General features: G+C 40.0%; 1 protein-coding gene across 8 annotated transcripts in view; it reads left to right on the top strand.

Moving 5' to 3' along the window:
• Positions 1-26647, top strand: part of NCOA7 (nuclear receptor coactivator 7) — a 93087-nt gene that overhangs the window by 48617 nt on the left and 17823 nt on the right. For 6 of the 8 annotated variants that reach the window (XM_064649579.1, XM_064649580.1, XM_064649581.1 and 3 more), the window contains 6 exons: positions 17204-17283; positions 18148-18255; positions 19679-19780; positions 20829-20954; positions 23276-23460; positions 24879-25945. In XM_064649579.1, coding sequence (XP_064505649.1) covers positions 17204-17283; positions 18148-18255; positions 19679-19780; positions 20829-20954; positions 23276-23460; positions 24879-25945 — 1668 coding nt within the window. The remainder of the gene's footprint in view (positions 1-17203; positions 17284-18147; positions 18256-19678; positions 19781-20828; positions 20955-23275; positions 23461-24878; positions 25946-26647) is intronic. The other 2 variants (XM_064649585.1, XM_064649586.1) reach the window with 1 other exon arrangement.

The following is a 26647-nucleotide window of genomic DNA, read 5'->3' as shown; positions in this document are numbered from 1 at the left end:
AAATCCAAACAAACCAAAATATAAGCTTCTGTTGCATTCCCAGTAAAATGTTTCTGCTAAAAGCAGTGATTTATTTTTGGTTTGTACCTAGAGGGATTTGGGGGTCTGTGGCTGAACTTTGTTTGTTTAGTGTTTCAGGAGTTTAATTAAAAAATGCTGCAACAGTTGACACTTGGGATGGCGAGATGAGGGTCGATGTCACTTAAGAGTGTGGCTGGGCTGGTGAGGGATGCTGTAAGGCTCTCCAACTTGTCTTTGACTTATGATCCAACAGTCAGTACAAACTCAGGTTTTACTAACGTTTGTTTCATAAGCATTCCTGGGTTTCATGTGGACTGGCATCATTACGGGGCAACTTGAAATGCTACTGGCCATCATGTAGGTGTGCAAAGCTTCTGGGTTCTGCAGAAATACAGAATTTCTGTTGAGAAATAAAATAATTTAATGCTGCTGTTGAGCTGAGCACAGACCCGACTGACAAAAACTCAGAGATGAAAACTCCTTTCGTGTTTAAATGCCAGCTTTTGGTTGTTCCTAAAGAAAGACATTTACCCAACTGGAGCATCAGATTGTGGAATTGAAAGTTTAAATAGATACAGAAAACAGTTGATTGTGAAACAAGGGCAGCAGCTCTATGTTTCCTGTACAATTTTCAAAATTAAGTCACTTCAGTAGAATTGCTAGTCGTTGCTATAGTGTTAGAAAGACTGCGTGTCTTATATGTGCCTGCATCCACTGCAGCTACTACTCACAGGGCTTACCTGCTTAGCTGTTCGTTAGTGCTGTTCTCCTGAAAGCTGCCACCTTTGCTAACACACTGAATAGTTTCCAAGAGCTGTCTCTACACCCATAGAGTCTGAAGAGCTGGACTTGTTAAAGTATTTAGCCTTTTACCTGCATGTGGTGTGGCAGAGGACAAAACAATCTGTCTCGGTGAGCTGAGTTCTGCCAGAAGGTGTACATTCGACAGTTCTCTGCTGGAAGATGTGTTAGCTACCATAGTGGGAAGGTACTGCCAAATCTGTAAGGACTTTATCTTTTAATCATTGATACACATCCATATGAAAGTGGCCGAGAGGGATTATCCATGCATATGCATCTGTCTTCATTATTTAACATTAGGGATACATGTATCTTGTTTTTCCCCCCAACATGTTTTTTTTTTCCCTTCTGACTTGTCCCTTTATTGATGTTTCTGAGGTGTTCTGACTAAAATGTGCTTTCTCTCTCTGTCTCTCTCTCTCTGTCTCTCTCCCCCTCCCTCTCTCCCCCTGTTAACCATTTTTCTAGTTGTGTTTTCACAAGGGCTTGGGGTTCTTGATGGTTGTTCCTTCCCAACTACCCAGCCTTGAGTAATGTCTAGAACATGACAGTGGGATTGGAGCTAGGTGATCTTTAAGGAACCTTTCAAGCAATTCTATGATTCTAACTTTAAGAAAATCTGAGACAGGAATTACTGGTTTTCTTTTTTTCTAAATACTTTCTGCACTTTGTCAAAATACTAAAGTTTTCCTTGTCAGAAGAAAAATCTCTTAGACATAGCAACAGCCTTGCATATTCTCATGATATATGTACTTTATTTTGTGGCTTAATGGAGGTCCTGTCATAAGACAATATGAATCTAGAAGAGTTGTGCCAGTCAGTCTAACAGAGTGAAGACCACTGTCCTCTGAATAATCTCCTTTTCATATTTTACCAGACAATAAATCCTTCTTTATTTATTGTACTAAGGGATGGGGGAAGGAACATCACATCTGAGTTCAGTTTCTTCCTTGCATACCACATCACTTCATTAGAAGCTTGTGAATGTGTTGGCCTTTATGAATCTGGAAATGCTGACAGTGACATCCCGACTTCCACTTTGAATGCCGTGCCTTTTAATAGGTAACATGCAGGCATGACACTGTCAGGAGGAGTTTGTTGGCTCAGTAAATCCCTCTTCTCCGGTGGAAAGACTGTAACACAGCTTCTGAAGGCTGTGCAGAACTGCAGATGGTGGTTGTCCCTGAGTGTTTAAAAGACTTTGATTATTTGAGGAAGGTGGAAGTGCAGCGGTGGAGTGAGGAGCTGCTCTCCTGGTGTTCAGGTGCGACGTTGTGTTAATGGCTGCAGCCGGCGGGTGGCACCGCCGAGCCGAGCAGGAGGAGGTGCACTCGGGCATCCTCTAGAAAGGGATTCTCCAGCAACCTCCTCAGCCAAGACTCTTCTATAGACTCTTCTGTAGAGTCTGTTAGCATTGTCGTGGCACTGTTACAAATAACCTGATGGTACACAGTATTGATCGTTTCTCTTAGGGCACTGCTGAATGAATGAACAGGTCCTACTCTTCCTAAGGTTTCTCCAGCGTAGCCTCGTATTTTTGTTTTCTCTTAGCGTTTGCACTGTTTTGCAGTGTCACTATACTTCTGGAATAATTTGTACCATTCAGCCTCCAAATCTCACCCAATAAGACATTGCTTTGCAGATACAGCCCTTGTTTTCTTGCCTTAAAACAACAGAGGTGCTAATACTGCTTGTTGTTTGTTCCTGGAGACCAATGGAAATGACACTCCTTTCTCCTTATTTTTGCCTCCTCTCTTGGCTTATGTGGTAGTCTGCTTTTTAACTTTGTCTTACCCTTTCTGCTGTTGTTGCTGCAGAAAGCTGCTTTCAGACTGTCAGGTACAGTGGAGTGGTTCTGTAGGCAGTCTGGCTGCTATACTCTGTGCCCAGGATGCTCCCTCTTTCTTCTTGGGATAACCTAGTTGACCTACTTCTGCAGTATGGCTGCTTAGTTCAGATACACTTTCTCAGGGAAGTCTGTTTTTGTTGGAAGATGTTGACTTGACTTCTGTGAGATTAGGAAACCGTGATTCCTGTCGGGAATTGCTAAACTGGATGAAAATATTTGTTTGTGTTTTGCCGCTGAAGACGCTGAAACAGTGTCTGTGTGTGACCTTCTGAAAGTAGTCAGTGTAACAGTGGTCAAACACAACACTAAATTTCATCGATATACTTATTCCAGCATGATATAATATGTCCTTCTATCAAATGTGCATAATATTCCTAGATTCCACTGATTTTGCTTGAGAATATAAGCATTCGACATATGTGAGGAATTAGTCTCCATTAAAGAATACGTCATAAATAAAAGTTTGATTTAGGTGAGTTATCCCACATCAGAGTTACTTTTGTCAACAAAATACAGTCCAGTTGACTAGCTTATTGTTCTACTCTGTGATCATAAAGCCATCCTTTCTCGTTCACCGCACGGTGTTCAATTTCTGCAGCGAGTGGGAGGTGAGATTAACAAAACCTCTTCTTATTGTAGCTCTGATTTCTATCTAAAACAAAGAGGAGTCCTGAACATCACGAGAAGGAAAATGGTATGTGCCAGTTTAATGAGATAGTGTATCATATGTTAAGCAGGAGGTGCCAGAGGCAGAAACCAGAAGCCTTTCTTTGACTTATACTCCCTGCCATCACTGGAGTAGGGGGCAATACAGGAGCAGCACAGCATGTGTGCAGTTACCAAGCCTCTGAATGTTCTGGGTAGCTGGCCAAGAACAAATTTTAGTAAATAAAATAGAGAGGGCATAGCAATTTTCATTGCTCATAATGTGTGAGATTTGCCGTGACTGGCACAGAAACAGCAGAGGCAACTCCCATGATGCCAGCAGTACTTACTCTGTTTCGAAGTTGAAAGTTGCTTGCCACGCAGTGAAAATTTATAGAGAATTTAAATTTAATAAAAAGGCAGGGCACTTACTGAATGCACATTACATAATAGTTAGGCCTGATAAATAGGCTCAATCTGAAGTGGACTTTTCAATATATATTGAGTTGAAAATTTAAACTTCCTTCATTTAATGAGTCCTGGTTTTGTCTTTTGTATTACCTAGTACAAAACAGTAGGATGCAGTTGAGGACCTAATTAAGGTGCTAGTCATAAAAAGGTAAAAAGAATTTTTAAAAAAAAGAGAAACTCTTTACAAATTTTTACTCGTAATTAGCTAACAGTAATCAGCCCTAATCTCTGGTGACTTGATTTGGTGAGCCCTATTTGTGTAGCAAAGTATTTTCTATTCTAAGTAATCCAAGTAATTTAAAAACCGGTCTACTCAGTATTGTGTTGTTGCTTAATACAACTATAAGAGGAACAGGATCTGAATTTTTCCAAGTTCTGAGAGCTTGCTCTAGCGTTTTGTTTCAGTTTGGCTTCAGACAGCAAAAATGAGAGTAAATACAAAGAGGAGTGAAAAGGGAAATAATTTGTTTCTCCCAGAAATAGCATAAAAAGTAGTATATATGGTTACAATTGCCTGTGTAGAATCACAAGAAGGTTGGAATAACTTGCATATGAGTGTAAACTGGATGTAATGGGCAGTGGCTGCTTGAGAAGCTTTAGGAAGCTGGTTTATTAGCACTGGCTATGGAAACCATGTGGAAAGAATGAAGTGGACAAATGACTGAAAGGCAGCTGTTTTCATATGACTTGTTTTGGAACAAGAACAAATGATCGTGAATCCCAGTGGATCAGTGGTAAGGCCACCAGGTTATATTCAAGCTGTGTTGTTAATAGATGTTTACTAGGAACAGTTGCACAGAGAAGGGGTGCCTTGTTCACAGGCGCAAGAGAATTTGATTTGAGCAGTAAGTACTAGTAATAATGCTATTAGCATTTAAGTTCTGAAAATTTGGATGGAAACATCTTAACGCTGGGCAGGTGTGGAATCCTCTTCGAATTTTCATCTTGATGGATAAGCTCCTGTTTGTTGTAAAACTAAGTAAAAAGATGCAAATAATTGAAACTTGGTTGACTTACATGGCATAGCCTTCCCAGGCAAGCTGTTGTGTGTACAAGCAGCAAAATAAATTAAGAAAAACAGCTTGTGTAGTGTTAACAGTTTTCTAAAATGCCCATGTTTTGTCTTGTGATGCCTAAGTATTCCTTCCCTCATACCTGCTTTGTTGACAGGTTGATTTTTCTCACTCTGTATTGTCTTTGAGTACCTGATGTAGTGGATAGTCAGAAATTTTATAGTGATATTTTTTTGTGATTGGTGCGTTTAGGTACTGACACTTACCTGAACAGAATTCACAAGTAATGCTGTCAGACCACAAAGATCAGTAGGCAGCTTCTTGTCCACCTATCTCCGAAATGCTCTTCAGCCTGCTAACACTCAAAGTGAGTACAAACTCACTGAATCTTCTTTTCTGCATCCCCTCATCTCTTGAAATAATCACCAACTCTTTTTATCTCCACCTTTACATAAGAAACTTGGAAGTAGGTCTAATTATCACCATATCTGTCCCAGAGTCCACTTTCATAAACAGTTAGACTCATTCTAAGGTGTCTGTGCTGCCACTGAAAGAGGATATGCTGCCTGTCTTCCTCCTGAGCCCCGCTGAGTGGTGCCAGTCCTAGCCTTCAGCTGTCACCAGCCCAGAGAGGCAGGACCTACTTTCTCTAGGTTGTTATCTAGTGACCTTGAGCAGTGCTGGGCTGGTGGCAGAAACATGCGGAGGAAGAAGGTTGGTGGAGTTGCCATTTTCAACAACAGCTTCATCTTAGGTTGGTTTAAGCTCCTTGTGGCCCTGTGTCCCAATTCAGTCTCACTTCAAGGAGATTAATGTTGAGTTTGCTTTCAGGGGGAGCTGTACAGAGACATTTGCATTGTCTTTGTTACCATCAGGGTAAATTCACTGAAGAAATTAAAGTTAGGTATGTGAAAGGTTGATTTTTAACCATTGCTTAGTCTGAAAAGTCTATGTGGTGTTTTTTTCTAAAAAAAGAAAAAGCAAAAACCACCACAAACCCAAAAAAACAACCCCACAAACAAAACTGAAAAACATGTGCTATGAATTACATGTTGGATTTTTTAGTGTTTTCTGATGGAAGTTTTGCTTTTTCTTATTCCCACTATTTTGTTTCTTAACTTAATCTGAATGAACTCCATCTACTCAGAGGCCTGAGAGAGGTGGTGTGAAAACTTTCGTTCCTGTGCCTGAATTTCCTTTGGTAACTGAAAACAGGATGTAGAGTTTACTAAGAATTGGGTTTCTGGCCACACAATTAGATACCAAGTGTCTGAATAGCCCAGACCAGTGACAGAAAATAAGAACAGCCTTCTCTCTCTGATCTAAAGATATGTGTGGCTTTCTTCTTGCAGTTTGCAGTAACACAGTGTGTTTTGGTAGTGCGTTCAAAGATCAGAGTACTTCGGCTAGGCTGTGTGGATTGATCCAGTTTATAAGTTGATAGCACAAACATCTGCATGGAGTATATATATCTGCGGGTGACCAACTTAGGCAGAAAAGCTCTTACACATGCAGTGAATAATGGGGGGAAAGAGTATTCAAGGAAGCACTTACCAGATACTTTATTACTGTCTTTATCAAACTGAAAATGTAGGATTTCCTCCCCCCCCCCCCCCCAATTTTTAAATAAAACCAGGGAAATTAGTTGGTTATTTCCTTCTTTTTTCCCCCCATGTAGTTCACCTTGCTACTTTTTGAGGTGTAGGGCTGCTTCTATTTTAAGTGCGTGGTCACTGTTGCTATGTGATAAGACAGCTGAGACCTCACTGGCTGATAAATCTGGCAAAGCACAAAATTCCTTTTGTCCTGCAGCTCCAACTGGCTTTTTCAGTGCACCTATGAGGGCCTTTCTTCCTACACAAATAAACAAGGAGAGCAGGATATTGTAGAGGCAGACTGTCAAACACAGGGATTTTGGCATAGACTGAATGGTTGTGAACTAGAAACTGGAAGAAATGATGACCGATGGTATGAACAGCTTCAAATCTTTGAGTCTGCGTGTTTCTTACATATGAGTAAAGCTGAAACTCTGGATGGGGAGGAAGTTTCTGGATGCTGAATCTGTGAATTGTCTTGCTCAAGTTGGTGTTTCTGTGGAAGGTTGACTTAACACTGTATATTTGTATAATGCTAATCATGCTAGTGGGGAACTGCCAAACAGGCTGGAGGATACAATAATGCAGTTTTGGGATTCTTGTATACATACCCAAGTGTACTCAGCAAGTTGGTAGCAGCCTGTGCTGAAGTTTCTGTTGATGCATCTTTGCTTTGACTGCTATTCACACTTCTTAGACTGAAGGTAGCATGTGTACCTGGATGCTATGTAATTACTTTCCTGATATCCATAGACCTCATGGATGGTAGCTATTTAATCTGCCCTTAAGTAGGAGTCATCCATTGCTTGCAGGCCATCTTTTGTGTGGCTGATAAATGTCGCTTATAAACTTTGCTCTGAAGGAGAATGAAGCACTTGGCTGAGGACAAGGTATTTGGCTGCTGACAGCAGTTAACCTAAGATGATGCCGATGTCAAGTAGGACTTCAGTCTCTGAATAGCTCAGATGAATAACATGCTCCCACGTCCACCTTACACAGGCTGTTGCAGGTTGGTGAATAGCAGTGGGGAAAGTTAGTGGTCGATTAAAAGTAGGTCAGGAACAGTCCACAGTTTTGATGACACCACAAAGTAGTTACCCAGAGTGCATGGGAACAAGCTCCTGTCACAAAAATGATGATCACTTCCTATTGTTACAGTCATGTCAGTATTTCACTGTGACTATCCAGGGCCAGAATAAATACATGTTTTTAAGTACTTCCACAGTAAGTATAGTTAGATCATGTATGCGAAATGCAGGAGGACACTTACAAATATTTTTCCATTTGCAGTTTTCTGTGGATTTCCATTTCAATGGAAACACAGATCTCCTTTCACCATTTTCACATCTTTCAGCAGTGTCACCATTGCTTTGTCTGTACACAGGATGTACAGAAAGAGACCTGTCTGTGAAATGGAAGGCTAAAATTATCACACATGTCTTTGTGTCCAGGCATCAGTAGGAATTCAAGACAACCTTCAGAAAAGGAATTGTGATAAGAGATCAGACATACAACTGATATTGAAGAGAGAAATCAATTATCCTTTTCTAAAGGAAAGAACAGAATTAGGACCTGGATCTACCACCCAACTGCTTCAGCTGTGGTGGAGTGTCTTGAAAAATCAGTCCCTACTCACTGCCACATTCCCATTCCCTCGTTCTTCCCCACCCCATCCCTCTTTTCCCTCTCTCATCCTCAGTGCTAACACCAACCTTGGTTAAATGCCACCTTGCCCTGGGAGGATTAGGCAAGTTGGGATAGAGTGAAAGTTCATAGATTGGAATAGGATGAGCAGAAACTAAAACTAGGAAACTATTTACTGGTTTAAAGCATAATCCAAAAAATTAATCTCCCCAGAAGTGAGGAACTGAAAACTTGGTTTTGTATGATAATGTGGGTTGATCCAAATGTACACTGTTGAATTTTGAAATAGTGTTGCACAGGCTAAAACCTCACATATGAATGTGGTGCATGGTGAAGAGCACTCTATAAAATGTATGAAAAGCTCATAGGAACATGATGAACTTTGCTGTTAGGGCATATAACTTATGATGCTTATACTACCAGTTTATTCACGGTACTAGGGGAGTTGCTTGTGGTCTGGATCTTGTTCTCTGTTACAGTAATAGTTGTATAGTTCCTTAAAGATAGTAATTGTTGTATAATTTCTTGTGGAGACTAAACCGATCAAGATCCATTTTAAAACTAATGAGAGCTTCCCTGCCTCATATCTGTCAATCAGTCTTACTGCTCTCCTGTCAATGAATTGCCTGATTTTATGCCATCTGAATATTTCTGGTTGTCCCTCACAATCTTAAAGAATAATAAATAGGTTTCATATGTGTATGTTCCCTATTTAAAATTTCTTTCTTAAAGTAGCCCATGCCTGATGTAGCCTACATCCATATGTCTGGTGGCTATCATTTTCTTAGGTGATAGTTCCAAGTACAGCTGAGTGCTATGAGGAGCTGGATGTTCCACAATGTGAATTAATGCTTTGCTGCTGGTGGATGGGGAGGTCTTGTGCTTCCTCTCCCTGCTTGGAGCAATGTTTTTTTCTCTCCCTCTGAACTGACACTGCCATTTATCAGGCCACAATGTAAATGTAAACTTAAAAATAAACTATTGAACTGATTTTCTAGGTCACTGCACCTTCATTGAAGTCAATTCAGTAGTTGTGTGTGTTTTGTTCCTGTTGAATCCAGTAAATCGAAATCAAATGATTCTTGACATGCAATTCTTTTGTTTTCTTTCAAGTATTTGCATATGAGGGAGTTTGGTTTGTCCTGTAAATACTTTCCTCTGCATAAGTAGTATTGACTCTGCTTTTGAGTGCAAGGTATTGTACCATTACTTTTAGTTATTTAATATACTCTAAATACCCCCCAAGAGCTGTTTACATTTTTCCCCCCTATTCTTCAAAGTTTTCTCCTTTTGTCTAAGGAAAATTACTTTATCCAGTGTAGATTTTTAATTCCTGTGCCACTTTTATATCTGCCTTTCATTTGTATAGCTGCCTTGAACAAATACTTATTTGGGAACAATATCTCTCATACAAATTTTAAAATAATAACCTGTTTTATAATATTAGCAAGGCTACCTCTGCAGTGAAGCTCTTTGGCCAGCTGCCATCATACAGTCTTGGACAAGTCACAGTGATCTGCAGATGTACAGCCTGTGTTTAACTTTAGGCAGCTGAGCAGTCCCTTTTGGTTTTGACAGTACCCTTTACCTGTGTTTGGTGTTTTGATAAACACTTTCTCATATTACAGTATGACAGTGTGAACTGTCAATTCCAATAAATTAAGAAACAAAACTCCAGTATGCTCTAGTGTAAAATGTTCAAGAGAGATGCACTTACTTCAGAGCCCTAAATTGCTCTTGGAAAACCGGACCCAGGCACTTGTGCAAATCCTACCCAAAAAGAAGCTGCGATTGGTATCTCAACATCAGATAAATCTCCTCCAAGAGCAAGGCCACATATGGTTTAATAATACAATAAACAACTGTTAGGTTTTTTTGCTCAGTATGTATTTCACCCTTGTGTAAGGAGGTGTTTGGTTGTGTCTGCAAAAACCTTGCGTACAGAAGTATGCCAGTTGGATCGTGGGAACTTGGCTTAAAGATTGTTATCAACTGTTCCCCAAAATGTGACTTGCAGAAATGAGATTGTTTTGTCTTACCTGTTTTTCTTTTGCATCTTGAAATGCAAACCACTCCTTTAGAGAGATGCTTAGGATAATTCCATTTTTGTACATTACATTCCCTAGGGACAAGCAGAAGTATTTCTTGAAATCTAACCAGCTGTTTAAAAACAGTATTGGTGTGTTCCCTCTCAAACCCAAATGGGAATCTGATTTTTGTTTTGATCCACAGACAACTAAAGGTGATGTTTGCTCATGTGCCCAGTCTATCTCTGAGAGGCCTAGGACACAAAACGTTTGCACCATGTAGGTCATTTTCCATGCCACAAAAGAAAAGGATGTGCAACTAGTTTACTGAGGGGTAAAGACAGACAGACACAGTCAGTGCAGCTAGGAGCTATTTTTCTGTCCAGACAATACATAACATAACTTGTTCCTAATATGTATTTAGTAGCAAAGGCTGATCCTTGTCAGACCTGAAAAACATATTGGTGGTCCCAAAGACTTCTCTGATTTTTCCATCTATGTTCACTGTACTGTCAGAAACCTCTTACCTCTCACAATAGCCTTATCTTGCTTGGTTTTGGCTACAAGGGACACTTCACCCCCTGCCTTCATGTTCTCTCCTTCCTTCTTCCTTGTGACTCCAAATATTCACATTGCAGATAGGCTGCGTTACATCTGCAGAAAGGTGGGAGAGAGCTCCCTGGGAGTCACTCATCTCCCTTTTCCCCAGGATAAGTTTCACAGGAGCTGGAGGCAGAGGCTGTCCTGCCCATCAGCATCCCCTATTATCAGAGGATGAGTTGTGCAGTCTCCATCAGCAAGGCACACGCATCTAGAATGGCTTTCTCTACAGCCTTGCTGCACTTCGGCAAATGTTGCTATGACCTATTTCTTAAGTTTTGGTCTCTATGTGCAGAAGTATGTCTGTTTCCTGTCTGATAAGAGGTTATCAGTTGATCTGCATCTTGCTTGTGTCTTCAGACAGTCTTAGAGCAAATACCAGCAACCCTTCGCCTTTGCCTTTACTGGACATCCTCTGCATGTCCTTCCTTTGCACAGCACTGCACATTATTCTCCTTTTAACTTCCCTTCTGACCATCACATTCAGTATAAAGAGCCTTCTAGTCATCCTTCTTCAGTGCTTTTTTTCTGGCTGCTCAGTGACACACCATTTCAGCAGTACTCTGATTTCAGTACATTTCAACTGTCGTCACACAGGACAGAGATTTCCAGCTGAGATTTAGAGCTAAAGCACTGTGCTGTTGACTGCATCTCACTGTTTCTTTACAATAATGTTCATATTTTCCCCCTGACCGTTGGAGTGCGTGACCTCCCTCTGAAATTGAGTGGAGGGGGTGTTTTTTGTATTCCACTTCCTACTTCCCTCCCTTTTCCTCCCTTTTTGATTTGTACTGATCAGGGAATTGCTATTTTCCTATGGCAAAAGTTTCACTGGTGAAGGAGCACAGGTGTGGTCATAACGGATGACAGTTGCCTTTTTGGTTTGAGGGACTTCAGCAGTAGTGAAGGAGAAAAGCAAACAAGAATATGATTCAGTAGAATAAAATATGCAGAAGCGAAGGTGAGGGCTTGTCAGAAGACTGTGGGGAAAGTGGGAAGCAGAACAAAACTGACACCTGAGTTGAAAAGGTATAGGGATTTTTCTTTTCTTTTAATATGGTAGCAGCACACTACCCAAATCTGAGCAGAGAATGTTTCTGTCTAACTCGCTGCTTTTCTTCAGGGAGATAGGTCTGATGAAATAGCCAAAAAAACTTTTCTATGGATATGCCCCTTAGCTGCTGCAGCTACCTAAGGGGGGGAATAGGGCTGTGATAATGTCTGTCTCAGAGTCTGCTGTATCCTCTGGGAAGTGCTGAAATGTTAGAGTGGGTGGGAGGTGTCCCAAACCAGGAATCTGGCTCCTGTGGTGGTGGGGTTCACTCACACGTGACAGGACCTGAAAGAACAACTTTTTATTTTAAACTAATAATTGCAATGTGAATGCTGTTCAGTTCATTTCAGGAGTCATGGGAAGAACCAGAGAGTTCCTTTAAGTCACAAATCATCCTACTCACTAGTCTGCACGTAACAGAATTGCTGAAAGTTATTAAAAAGTCAGTGTAGAAAGTAGAAATGGAAAAAATTGTTCAGACAGACTGATTTGTCTTCCTCCTCTACCATCCCAAGCAGGACTTTCATATTCTTGAGATTTCTGAATTTCTCCAGAATGACTTAAGTGATACTAACCCCGTCTCTGTCAACGTAATTGGTATCAGGTCTCATTCACTGATAAGGGAACTACCCCAGGAAGCCTTATTTGCTTAATTTCTTATCAGTACTCTGATTAGGTTACTCTGAGTGATAACTCTTCTCCCCTGAATTTATTGCATTTTAGATTCTTTTAAGCTACCTGCAGATTTTCACTCCTTTGTCCTGGGGCTTGGCTAGACTGTGGTAATATAGTTTTATTACTTCTAACATCTGTCATAGAGATGTAGGACTGGAATGTCCTAAAGCAGCAATGACGTACTGAGCGGTGTGGAAAAGTTTGACTGCTGTGTGATGTGGAAAAATTACCAGTACATACAGATTTAAGGAAACCCTTATTATGTCACCAGCACAAATTAATATTTTTTTCATATCTTAAAGTCTGTGTTTGGTTTTACTTCATCCATCTTAAAAAGGATATAGCAGGAGAAGAAAAGCTGACAAGAAGTATGGCCTGTGTGGTCAGAGAAATTGGAAAGAGTCTAAAGTATTGGCCTGAAAAAGTGAAATAACTAAGAAAAGATGTTGGAAATCTGTGACATCATGAATGGTATGCAGAAGGTGAATGATGACTTGTTCACCCTTAAACTAACATTAATTATGATGATCAGTGAAATTAAGTATAAAGTACAAGAAGGGAAGCACTAATTTGTGTAGCGCATCATGGAAGCGATAATTTATGTAGCACATCGTGGGGTTCATTGGCATAGGGCTGGTGTGGAGGTCTTGAAGGGACAGGGCAGTTGAGAGAATGCTGCTACTCTACTCTGGGAAATTTATGATTTCTAGAAGCCAAGGGGACTAGTCAGGGGAAAGATTCATCTTATTTACATACAGCCTAAGTCTTTGGTAAGACAGAGATTAGTAAGTAAATTGGACTTTTGCACTAAGTATGCCATTGCCTCTATCCTCTCAGGATACTGAGTTTGTTTGCCAGGTGTGGGAAATGGTCAGTCCTTTGGCCCCTTGCTTTACTTCAGCATTCCTGCTGGGCTACCAGACATCAGGACCTGTCAGGCATGTTCAGCTGTCACTGCCAGCACTGTGAAACCTTGCACTGATTTTGACTGGCAGCAGGGTTAGTCTGTAACACTGGTGGTGATGGTATTGTACACTAGTGTGGGCAGCCCCAGAGTCTGCTGATGCTCCTTGACCTATTCTATCTACTTACAGAGCTATTTACACAGTTGCAGAGGTGTAATTCTCCTATCATGCGTCAAGGTCTTTTGGATGATAAACTGATTAACCTCTTTATTATACTCCTTCAATAGTTGCTGTCCAAATTACTCTTAAGTAACTGGATTTTGTAAGGTTTCCCTTAGTACTGCTAAATGAAATGTGAGGAGTCTGCTAGGAAACTGAGATACAAATATATCATTAAGAGCAGAAAAATTCCCATTCTAGACCTGTCTGTTTTCAGTAGGCCTGTATTTCCTTGCCTGTTCTCTCTTGGCATTCTTCTTCTCTCTGCTCATTATTTTTTTTTTTACATAATTCTTATTTTGCATGTTTCCTGGAACCTCAGAGAGGTTCAGTCCACCCACACTGCCCTTTTCTTAAAAATGCAGTGTGATCAAATTTGCATTAACACCTAGTAACTTCTCATTGTTGTGCAATCCCATCTCCAGTGTACATGCAGTGCAGAAGAACTTGGGAGGCAGAACCATGAGTCATTTCACCACTAAGCAAATGTTCAAAAAGTAGACAGTGGCAGTTGTTTTAAAGCCTGTGGAGCTCTTAATCTAGTTCTGCCTGAAAGAAATATGGTTTCTGAGGGACTCCATCATGTCTACATATGCTCTGGGTGCCTTTGGGACTACTACTAGAGCTATTGTCTTCAGATCATGTCAGAAAAAGATTGGCTTCCTGAAGGAGAAATGAGAGAAGATAAGGGAACTGGAGAGATCGTATGTGGTGGTGTGCTTAGCCAGGCTTCCCACTCACTGTGCTGTAAACCATTCATGTAGAGCACAATTTGTGACCTTGGCCTTGCTACATGTACAGTATGTGGGGCATAGCAGTACCTGTCAAATTAAACGGATTCATTGCAATTTTTTATTCCGAAGGTCTGGATTTTTTAATTTATGATTTTAAATCTTTATATGCACAATTAAAAATATAGACTAGTTAAGACTTTGCACTATTCAAATTGATATGATGTGGTTTTGGATTGCCCAAGCCTGCCTACTAGTTAGGCTCAAGTGTAAGAATGGTGTTCAGAGCTCCTTGTTGTTGGGGTAGGAAAAAAGAAGGGAGTAGAGGGTAGAAGAAAAAAAGCATCCAAACAGAAAGTGTAAGGTTTTGGTTTCAGAAGACAAGTAAGTTCACAGACTGCGACTGCTTCTTTTAGCCTGTAGCTAAACAGGCTATACAACATTTATTCTTGCACATAGATGTGCAAGAAAAGCGAGTGTCCAATTGTTCAACTTATTTAGAATTTATTAACATTTATTGGCAAAAGGAGGACTGTATTATGTTTAGTCTAAACTCAGCTTGTCTTACGAACTTTTTTTCTTGTCTGTATGGTTTGGGGTTTTCAACTATGTGTGCATATTTAGTTCACTCTTCTGTATTGCACCATGCTTGTGTTTAGGACCCTACTAAATAGACTCACAGTCCTGTCAGCCAAGAACTAGAGCATATTGTATGTCTCCTTTGAACACAGCATTTCAAGTTACAGCTTTTCACTGGATAGTATGTTTTAATCTCCAAACTTTACAGTCCGTGCAATTAGGGGGACCTGGAAAATACACTGTATTTCCCAGGGGGAGAGAGAGAGGTGTCCTGTCTCCCAGGGAGGAAACTGTAGGGGAGAAAGTTCTCTGTATTGCTATTTTGTGGTCATCTTTTGCCACAGTGGCATAGTGATTGCTGTCATGCTCAGCTCTCAGTCACAATTTCCAAAGACAAAGCTTTGGAACAAAAAATGTTTAGCTAATACCAAACATCATAAGCTCTTCAGAGAAACTGGTTTTATTGCATATTGTTATTTCTCCCATCCACACCCAGACTTAAACTTTTTCACATTCAACAGCTACAAAATCTCTCTCCCTACATCTATCTGGGCTACTTTATTTCCACACCTCCAAGGTCATACTGGTGCGTGTCTAGTTAGTGTGAAATAATTGCTCTTAACTGTTTCCTACCTTGTGTACTGTTTCAGATATAAGGTTAAAATATCTGAAAACTTGTCTACTTTTTCCAGCTAGACCAAATAATTTACTAGAAGATTAAGTCTACCTATCAACCTTTCTTTTCTTTCTCCAGTCATAGGTTGCAAACGGCTTAGGTGGTTTGCCTGCATGGGTGTGATACGTAGTTCTAGTTATCCTGGAGTAACCAAAATGGTACCTCCTATTAGCACAAAATAGTGTAGACTCACTCTTTGTTAATTGGGGGAGCTTCTTCAGGCAGCATTGTGCAATATTGGCAATTGTATGTAGATAATGGATAAAGAAAATATCCAGTATTTGTCACTTTTTTTGTCTTCATGTTGTTATTTTGTTTCTGATAGTTTAATATTGTGCCCTGCTAATGCTGTCTTTACCTATTTTTCCATCCTTCAGCACAGACTGCTTTGACTTTGATCATAGGAAGGTGGTGAAACAATGGTGAAAATACAAATGGTCAGAAAAAATTTCACTGTGGGTCTCCAGTCTCGGAGATGAAATATCTGAGATAATTGATGCTCTATCCTAAAATGCTATTAGAGAGAAACCAGCATCATCCTGATCTTTCTCTTTCTACCTCTGTCGTTCATGCCATGTGTACCATCCACATGTACTTAAATTGTGTATGTTTAGGTCCCTACATGTTTTCTCTGTTGTATCCCTAACCAGTGCACTTCTTGTGACTGCATCCCTGGCAAGTGGGGAGTGGGGTAAGCTGGCAGTACTGCCTGGATGTGTGTTCAGGGCTCTTGTGAGTCTCTTCTGACTGAAGGAGATAGTCCTTCCAGTAGCCTCTGGGAGACACTGTGGCAGCTCCACAGCACTAATCTTGCTGTAGATGTGGGCCAGCAGAAGGATCAGGTGCAGCATGATTCTCGACCCCTCCTTGTTTCTTGTGTACATTACAGTGGGGCAGGCCAGTCCTCGCCCTTGTTTTTACTATCTGCCTCTTGCTCCCTGGAAATAGCAAAGGTTACAGCAAAGCCTGAATGCAAGTCAGAAGCCCTGTGCTGCCATTCCCTGTCCTTTCCCTCCTGATCTTACAGAGCTGCCAGCTTGGACCACAGGAACGGTCCTCCCAGAAGGACAGCATCTCTGGGCTCTTGGTTCTGGCTGCTGGTTTTGCTGGGCCCAGCCTTGCATTGTCTTCTCGCCTCTTCCCATCTTGTTCAGGCTGCAGCAACCTGCCGGAGGCAGCAGGACCTTCCTGAGGGGTTGGGGCGATCAGGCTGGGTGAGCAGGGCAGCCATGAATTGCCTCACCGTGCCCCATCCCCACTCCTGGAGCTGGGGCTGCATGCTGCCCTCACCTCCCCCAGGTATGTGGGTGTGGGTCCAGGTCTGGCTGTGGAAGGTGAGACCCATGGGGCTGGGGCTGGCTGGGCAGCTGGCATCATGCCTGATCTTTGGCTTCACTCCCCCACTGCTGTAGTAAAAATTGGAAATCTCTACCTTGTTCATGCTGCTGAGAGCTCCTGAGCGCCTTTTGGGTCCTGCAAGGGTTTTTGCAGAGTTCCCAAATTATTACTAAATCTGCTGTACTTGATGAAGTTCTGCTTGCCTTACAATGCAATTTTAAGGCCTAATAGGTATTTTTAATGTCTTCTCTTGTTCCTGTTTACAGCTCCTTTTTGCACAGCCTGTAGATCACTTTCAAAACATACTGAAAGAAAAAAATCTTGAAAGTCAATTACTTGAATTTTTTTTTTACTCTTTAGATGACAATCAAAACAAAACCAATGAAAAGAAAGAGAAGAAAATGGTTTCTCAGAAACCCCATGGTACCATAGAATACACTGTAAGTATTGGTTTGTGGTGTGTTCATATCTGCTTTTTGAAAGTGGAGCTGTTGCGGTCAAGAGGGAGGCAGTGGCACAAAACTGAAAGCACTTAGTAAATAATTTTGAAGTTTACACCTGTCTCAATAGGGATTGCTCCAAATATTGTTGTATGGGGAGAGCTAGGCTGACATCCTGAATCTGTTCAGCCCAGGTCCTCTGTCTTTTCTTGCAGCTGCCAATTCTATTTTTACTTCTACATTATAGCTCTCTAGTAGAGCAATTGTTTTGTTATTCTGAAAAACACTTTCATTCCCACAGTGTTGCTAAGGTCATCAGGTGGTTGGCCTGTGCTTGGTCTCGAGATGGTGAGACCTCTTTTGCTATGCTGGAGCAGGACAGCAGCATGCTGCTGTGGCAGCTCAGAGGACTAGCTCTGCCCAGAAAGTCTGTGCGAGCTGTCAGGACCCTAAACAGGGACTGCACTCAACTCTCTATCATGCAGAGCTGCTGTGGAAGGTGAATGTCCCAGCTGGGAACAACACAAATGCCTGATGTGCGGTGACTGCTGGAGGTGTAGTGAGCTTTGCAGTGTTTGACCTTGCTCTCCTTGCCAGACCAGTTCTAAATACAGTGGTGCTGCTTTAAGGTTTTAACAGGAAAGGAGAGGGACATCTGTAACACCTCAGCACTTTATCTACTGTATAGTATGAGAGAATAGTTTTGTCTTTTTTTTTTATGCTGGTCTATCACCTAAGCTGTTAAATAGAGGGTGTATTGAGGTCATCAAGTCTATTCCCTGAAAACAGTCTGTTAGGTGGGTTTTGGTTCAGCTGGTGTGCTGAATGTTTTCACTATACCTTAAGCTTCAACTCTTTCTTCAGGCTGGAAATCAGGACACCATAAACAGCATAGCATTAAAGTTTAACGTCACCCCAAACAAGCTTGTGGAGCTCAATAAGCTTTTCACGCAGACCATTGTGCCAGGCCAGGTAAATCTTTTATTTATTTGGGGTTTTTTTAATACCTGAAGCATTATTATTTGCTGTGTATTTAAAAGCTTTTTAGCACTTAGATATATCTTTTAGGTACTTGGATACAAGGATTAAGGGGCAGTAATTTAAAGCCCTCCCTCAAAGTGAAACTTAGTAGATCATTACTTGGAGTGGTGGGGAAGGGAGAGCTTTGTAATTGCCGTATCTGGCTCGTTATTTATGTGCTGTCACTAAAGCTTAAAGATGACTTTGAAGCTCAATAAGGTAATGCAGTTGTTGCAAGGGAGTTGAATTCTTGGCAAGTCTAAATAAATGCAATATATAATGCATTAAAGAATTACAAAGTTAGATACAGAAATTGAAATGGCTTCTTGCCATTATGTTGGGAATGAGTCAGTCTCCTGTAAGATAAGAAATAAATGGAGAGAGAATGTTTTTAGGAGAGTCAAGTATCGGAAAGGCAAATATAGAGACTAACACCCAGTTCATGAAGAGCAGCTCTCTACTTCTGCTTCACAGACATGAAGAGATTCAAGTGTCCTGATTTGCATATAGGGAAACTGAGGCACAGAGAGATGGCTTGACTTACCTAAGAATACCCAGCAGACAAAAGCTGGGATAAGGAAAATAGTTTCATTTTTCTGAACATTTTTAGTTTAAAACTAAACTGTGAACTTTTTTTTACATTTAGAAATATCTTACTTTGCTCTGAGACTTGGAACAAATGACTCACTTTTTATTTTGGGTGGAGGTCCAAAGGTGTACTGCAATTCTAGTACTCCTGTACTAACAATCTGTAATGTTCACTGTGAGGGAATGTGGAAATTCAAACAAAGCATTGCATTTTTATATACGCTTATATTAGCATTGTACATTTGGGATTTTTTTCTTACAATTGTAGTATATGCTAAAATGCTGCTTCATATAAAGAATATTTTCTTAGATTTGGAGATGCAAATATGTTTTTGGAAACAGACAACCCGTAGTGAAGTGTTATAAACTTCTAGCACTAAAAATCCCTCTTTTTCAGCAATGACCTTCACTTTAGAGCATAATTTGTTTTTACAAGTTAATGGCTATTAATAGTAATTTTGCAGTTACTTGTTTTCTAGTTGGTGGTAGTTGCAAGACAACCTGGGACTGCAAATCTTAGGGGGGAAAAAAGGTTCTCAATCTGTGGAATGTGTTTTATTCTCTTGCCTGTGCTGCAAAACAAAATGTAGAGCTAGATCCTGCAATTAGACCTGCATGTGCCCCACTATCATCACCTATGAAAGGCTTTAGAATAAGTAGTTGTTAAGGAGTGCATTGCAGTCATGAGTGATCAATATTGTGGTGTCTTTCTAGAAGAATGTAGTATTTATATTGAATAACCTTTTACAGCTTGTGCCTTACTGTTCTGAAATGTGTTTTTATTTAGATTCTCTTTGTGCCAGAGACAAGTGCTGCAAGACTGTCGTCTTTTAGTCCTGGTGCTCCTGTTTCTCCTTCATCATCAGATGCTGAATATGACAAACTCCCTGTAAGTCAAACATGCGTTCACTGGTCTTAAACTCTCAAAATATTATCTGATTCTGAAGTTGAGATTCAAGGCTGTGTAAATAGCAGTTTTTTGAGGTTACAGGCCTCGTGTGTAGTGTATTGTGTAAAATTAATTTGCTGTACTACGAAATTTACCATATCTTAAATAAAATTCCAAAGTAAGGAAATTCTGTCTGAGCTTAGGAACCCATTACAAGTTCAATTGGGCCCGGATAATAGTCCAGTGTGTAATTTTTAAAGAATAGAAAGTCAAATATGAAAAATTATTTCGTGTTTCACACTGGAGATTTTTATGCTGCTCTGCGGTCCAGGGTCTTGAATCCTGCATTGGGATCCTTGAACAGAGAGGCTGTTAGTTTAGTCTGAGCAGTCAGTATCTTTCTAGTTAAACATATTATGGTGGTACCCATATATAGACTTGTCTTTAGACAAGACTGCAGGATTTAATCTTTGTGAAAGGCCTTGCTACAGCTGATCTTTCATTTTCTTTAGAAGGATGATTGGCTATGATGATTTTTAGACAGTAGTTTTAGGCAGTTTAGCTGCCTTTAACATCTTTAATATTAGCTGATGTAAAAGTAATTAGTTATTTCAAATCCATAACTAATGAAAATGAAAGTGGAGAGAAGCTTAGAGTGAATGTGTTTAACCTTAGCCTTATTCCTCTGTGCCACCTGCACGGGGAATCACACTAGTGCTCTATGAGCAGAGGTCTTCAGTGTAGATGATGTGGCAGGGCAGGCCCTCTCTTAATGAGAGTACATCACTGAATTTTGGTGAGCTGACTTGCCTTGGTGTTTTTTAATTTCTTACCTGTTGTTTGTATGGAGGTTTTTTTTGTAATGTTACAAGGGTTTTTTTCCATACAGGATGCTGTGGGAAGTGAACATACATACATACATAACCATTGCTTCTCTTCCTTAAGCAAAAGGAAAATAGTTGTTTGAACCTGGCCTTTTAGTTTTTCAAAATCTAAAAGTATAGTATTCTGATCCTGTTGCTCTGCACTGAACTTTCTCTTTTCTAAGGATGCTGATTTGGCAAGAAAGGCTTTCAAACCAGTTGAGAGAGTCTTATCCTCTACTTCAGAAGAGGATGAACCTGTGGTTGTCAAATTTTTAAAAATGAATTGTCGTTACTTCACAGATGGTAAGGTAGGTGAAACCTGATTTTTGGGCATTGTTTGAGATTCTTTAAAAGCAAAATCTCTTTGGATAAGTAAGAGATGAATAGTGGGGGAGTCAAATGTGCTCCCATGTTTTTAAAGAATGTAAACGTTATGTTGGCTTTATCTGTTACTGCTGTGCTTATTGATACTGTGATAATATGCTGTATAATTTTGTTCTTTCAGTTGTTTACTTTGTTATGCTCATAGCTTTATGAAAGAATAGCTCTTCTACCCGTCATTATTCCATTACTATGTCTTACCAATTATCTGTGTAAGAGTGCATTGCTGTAGAGTGCATACAGAGAGAAAACTGCACTTTAGAGTTATGACATGTCAGGATTAGTTGTCCAAGTTCCATTAAATTGTGCAACAGCTTTATAAAATGAGTACATGCCAATCTATTTCATTTATGACTTCAAGATAAATTTTAACTATTTCCCAGAGCAGTGTTTCCATTCTAATATGTCCATGTTGCTTCTGCACTTTCTAATTAGTGTTGTGCAAGCCTTAATAAAAAGATAAATATTGCTTTATACAACCTTTTCTTTCTGTTTTGTGTAAGCGTTCTTGTAATACATGTGTACCCACCACAACTGCAAACCCTAAATTACAGCAGCTGTTTTAGAAGCAAAGGCACAAAGCTTGGGTAGTATTTTAACCTGCTTTGCTTCTCAAGGTTGCAAGACACTGTCTTCTTGAACCGCCTACTTTGATATATCTACTCTTGTTGACTCTGGTTTCAGTTAGATATCTGCATGTTTGGGTTTTCAAATTCTCTGGAATTTATAACACTGGATATGCTAATCATTGTCATTTCAACGTATTTTTTCCCTTAGTCCTGACTAAGATGGATGTGTTTACACCTACAGTTTCTGGCTTCAGTGGATGTAGACTGTATTTAACCACTCTGCAATTTTGCAGTCTGCTATTTTGTAGAAAGTAATAGAGAACTACTTGGTGTCTTGCATGTAAATTCGGGCAATACTGTCACTTTGTATGTGATGCTTGTTAGGTGCAGAGGATACAGATTGCTAGTTTTATGGCTGCAGGACTGAAAAAGTAATTTGCAGTCAGAACAATTTAAAATGAGATGGCTTCTTTGCCAGCGTAGCTAAAATCCCTTGTTGCCTTGCTTCCCGCAGTGGGAAGCACAGCCTATTGATGTATTGCTTTTCTGGCTATACTAGAGTTACATTACATGTCTCTGCATTTGGCTTCGATTCTTTGACCCAAACACAAACCAGGCTTGTGAACTGGGTCATACAGGAAAAGCAAATGTGAAATACATATGGACTTTGCTTAACAGAGGAGCAGGCATTCAGGTACTCACTTGCTAGTGCCATCAGCTTGATACCTTATTCATTAAAAAAAACAAACCAACAAACCAAGATTGTGGTCTTTTACCTGCCTATTTGCGAGACTTCCTTGGCTTGCCTTGCAGATGACCTTGAATAGTTAATAATATCTGCAGTGTGAGTCACTCCAGTTGATCTGTGGCTCCTATTTGTCAGTTGTCATGATTTACACACAGCTTCTGAGTTGGTCTGGTGAATTTTGTAACTCCTCTGAAGGAGAGAGGGTGCAGGAGAGAGACATTGGAAATCTCCTTTGTAAATCTTGAAAAATGGTCAGTTGCCACGAGTTGATGTTGAGTAATGGCTGATGCAGCCTCTTTCAAATTCATGGGTAGAGCACGTTTTGAAGAATTAAATATGTCCTCTACAGCTGTGCAAAATATGCTTGGATTGGTAGTAGAAGCTGCTTCTATTTTGGGGAGAAGATCTCTCGTATCAGATCCCTATACAGAGAAGCTTTTTGCATGTACCTCTGGGAGACTAGATCAAGGAGACCTATAGTGTAGCTTAGCATAGTAGCCTGGACATTTCCATGAGTAGGACTGCATTCAGGTGTGCTGGTTGCATGTAAATTCATGTATCAAATGAAGATGGCTGCATTTAGAATAAAAAACTACATCCTTTTTAAAAAAAATAAATCCACTAATCTATTTTGTTAGAGATTGATTAACAGTCACATTTTTATCTTGTAGTAGTCAGCACTGAAAGTTGAATAATTCAGATGTTCTTCCTTACCTGCAAAGAACTTGGTTGTTACTAAGACACTTAGTTCTTCTTACAATGTCTGACTTGATGCAATTGGATCACAGAATGTATTGTTAGCAAAGATTGCATGACACAGTATAAAGAGGCAGGAAAGCGGTTTTGCTTTTTAGGATAATAGCCTAAAAGCCAATAATAAATGATAAGTGCATTATATGTGATGTGCTAACTCTCTCTTCTCCTATTTTAGGGTGTAGTTGGAGGAGTCATGATAGTAACTCCAAACAATATCATGTTTGACCCACATAAATCTGATCCTCTGGTAATTGAGAATGGCTGTGAAGAATATGGGCTCATCTGCCCCATGGAGGAGGTTGTCTCAATAGCTCTCTACAATGACATCTCTCACATGAAGATTAAAGATGCATTGCCATCGTAAGGAGTGTTCTTTCCTGAACTTATATTTGTAGATTTTCAGTAAGGGTCATGGAAAAGGGGCAGGAGAGGGGGGAATGGAGGGGAAGAGTTTTAATGCAGCAGAGTAAAAAATGGGAGGAAAGTGCCAGCAAAGGAATGATTCACTTGTGTTGTTCTTCCACTTTCTTTTTAGAACACTGAAGTGGCATTAAAGGCAAATCGGTCATGCATATGAGAACCGAAGTGCAAAGGAGACCAGTACAAACCAGTAATTAATAAAAGCATTGGTGTGGCTGGGCCCTTGCACTGACCTGTCTCTAGGGCTATTTCAGTGGAAGCAAATAGGGTTAGATTTGAACCAATATTGTGTTACCAGGACTGTTCTGAGAGGAGTATTTAAAACTTTTAAAGATAACAGGACCTTAACTGCCATCTTCAGGACTTACAGAAATACCAGTCTATGGAGTACTTCTATTTCAAACCAGAAATGCATCGATAGTTATAATCTATAGTGCATAATAGACTTTCTAGGTGAGCTACTTTCTTTTATGCATAGACTAGGCAGTGCTTATGTATTTGTTCTAAGCAAGGTTTTGTTCTTACAGGCAATACCTGTTTGATCAGTGGAATTCATCATCTTCCCTCCCTTTTCTCATTTCAAGAAAAACTTTCCAGATACTTGTTATGCTCATTACTAGAGTGTTTAGTAACTTCTTAGTAACCTTTAAGTGATGAGGGTCTTGTATTCTCATTCACCTCAGACTTTTTTGCAGTAATGAAGAGCTCAAGTTTTATGATAATAGATTTTTTTCAGAATTTTCCATTCTGAAATGTTTTATGATTGTCCTGCTTTAAAAAGAAACATTTGAGGAAGCTGCATTGAAACAGTATGTTTGAGTAATGGAGACAAATAAAAGGAAAAAAACACCAACTCTGTTGCCTGTTACTGTTTTGCAGTAAATATGTTCAAACAGGACATGACTTATCTCCAATTTGCTTTTTGTCAAAAATATGTTTGTGCCGACTAGGGAAGCATGGATGGTTGTAGAGGTTGACACATTGTCAGGCTTGGGAAATTACAGTATTAGTATGATTTGAATGAAATTCCAGCAGCTAAATACATGTCCTGTGATTTTCTGTTACTGAACTTCTGTTGACTTGCACATTGTTATTACATGTGTACCATTTCTTCACCCATGTGGCATATTCTGCCAAGTGGTTTACTCATTTTATTTTGGTATTATCTTTTCAGCATTTTTCTCCATTTTCTTTAAAGTCACTTATTTCCAAAATTTTGTGTTTATTTTGGAGAAAATAATTTTTTGTTGAGTATCACAGTTTAAGTTTGTATATTATTTAGTTTTTCCTTTCAGTTTTTTTTTCTGTTTCCGTTTTGCTTTTAACATCCTATGTACATCCATCATTTCCCCTGACAGTGACATACCAAAGGATCTTTGTCCTCTGTACAGGCCAGGAGAATGGGAAGACCTATCCTCTGAGAAAGATATCAATCCTTTCAGCAAATTCAAATCCCTTAGCAAGGAAAAGAGGCAACAGAATGGGGATCCATCCGTTGCTCTGGGCTCCAAACAGATAAAGCCTTCAGATAAGGAAAAGTCTGCTGATTTTGAAGTTCTTCAGTCATCTGAGAGTACAGGCTCAATCAAATCAAATTCTGTGGAGTTTCCCAACAACATCACTGCCACTGAACATTTGGAAAAGTTTACTGTGGATCCATGTGCCAAGGACCCTTCTGGGGAAAAAAATGCTTCAGATATCAAAACCAAAGAAAAATTGCATTTAGAAGAAGGAGAGGATGACTTCACTGAGCTGGAAAAGACATCATCTCATATGGATAGAGAGTTGGACAGGAAAATCTCAGTAATGGAAGGCTTGCTGGCAGACCCCCGGGACTTGGGGAGAACTAAGCAGCAGGTAACCAAACCTACTACAGAAGTCCAGGAGCACTTGACAGTTGATTCCTTGGAAAAAAAGGACAGTGTTGAACCTAAAGCTGACTTAGACTTAGAGCTGTGTGAAAAGCAAGATGTTATTCCAGAAGTAAACAAATGTGTCAGTTCCCCGACAGGTAAGGTGGAGAATGCATTGGACACTAAGAAAGAGCTAGAGAAAGATAAACTTATTGAATTTTACCTCAATAAAGATGGGAATGGGTCTCAGTCATCTGAAGACTTACACAAGGCTGAAATCCAGAAGGGTGAAAACAATAAAGCAATTGGCATAGACCTTACACTTAGCTGTTCAAAGTCCCAAGCTAATGAAGTCCATACAGTTAAAAGTATGGAGCTTGATTCCTGCTGTGTTGAAAGGAAAGCACCTTCATTAGAAATCAGCTCAGCAGCAGCAGAGGAAAAGAACCTGAAAGAGTCTGTGGACTCTTCTTTAGTACCAGCTATAGACAAGACCTGTCAAGAAACACAGTTAGACAATCAATCAGAAATCAGACTGTGGCTGCTGCAGAAAATTCAAGTGCCAATTGAAGGTAGGTCTCTGGTTATCCTTATTTCCTCTGGGACTTGGACAGCATTACGATGGTAACCTTTGAATTGATTGCATTCTGCTCTAAATTTCTTCTTTCCCTGGTCTCTTTTTTACTCTTGTATATTTCATTTTTATATTATCTGCTATCTTCAAATTCTCTAAGCTTCTAGTTTGATAAGTAGCTTGTGTGCTCTTCCTATATCCAGTGATCACAGTTTATATATCTTTACCTCTGTTTGCTGGGTTTAAGAAGGACAGTGAAATGTCATCCAGTTTCACTATTGACAAGGACACTTCATGGTCTATGAATTGTCACTCTATATTGCATCTGTTGCCTTATGGAAGTCTGTCATCGTATTTCTGAGAGTATCCAAAGTAGTAGTGCATTGCTCTAAGGCATGTTCCAAAGTATTCTTGACACTATTTGTGTATGTCCGGTGTCTTTCATGCTATGGAAACCCTTAAAGAAGTGATAAATAGGAATATATGTAGAGTCCTACTGACTGATCTTTTTTCCTGATTGTTATTGTGTTATCACAGAATTCAGGCTACTACTGGAAAGCATATAACAAAATGAAATCTTAGTTCAGATAGTATGCACACAATGATAAGTATGCATACTACCATTTCTACCCAGTGCCTCCAAGCATTAGCGTGTCCTGGAGCATTGATGCTCCTCTCTTGGTAGTTTAATGAACCTGTG

This window comes from Pseudopipra pipra, chromosome 3, assembly GCF_036250125.1.
Source record: "Pseudopipra pipra isolate bDixPip1 chromosome 3, bDixPip1.hap1, whole genome shotgun sequence".
Lineage (NCBI taxonomy): Eukaryota > Metazoa > Chordata > Aves > Passeriformes > Pipridae > Pseudopipra > Pseudopipra pipra.
Note: the sequence above shows the minus strand (reverse complement) of the source record. Positions and strands in the feature narration are given on the sequence as shown.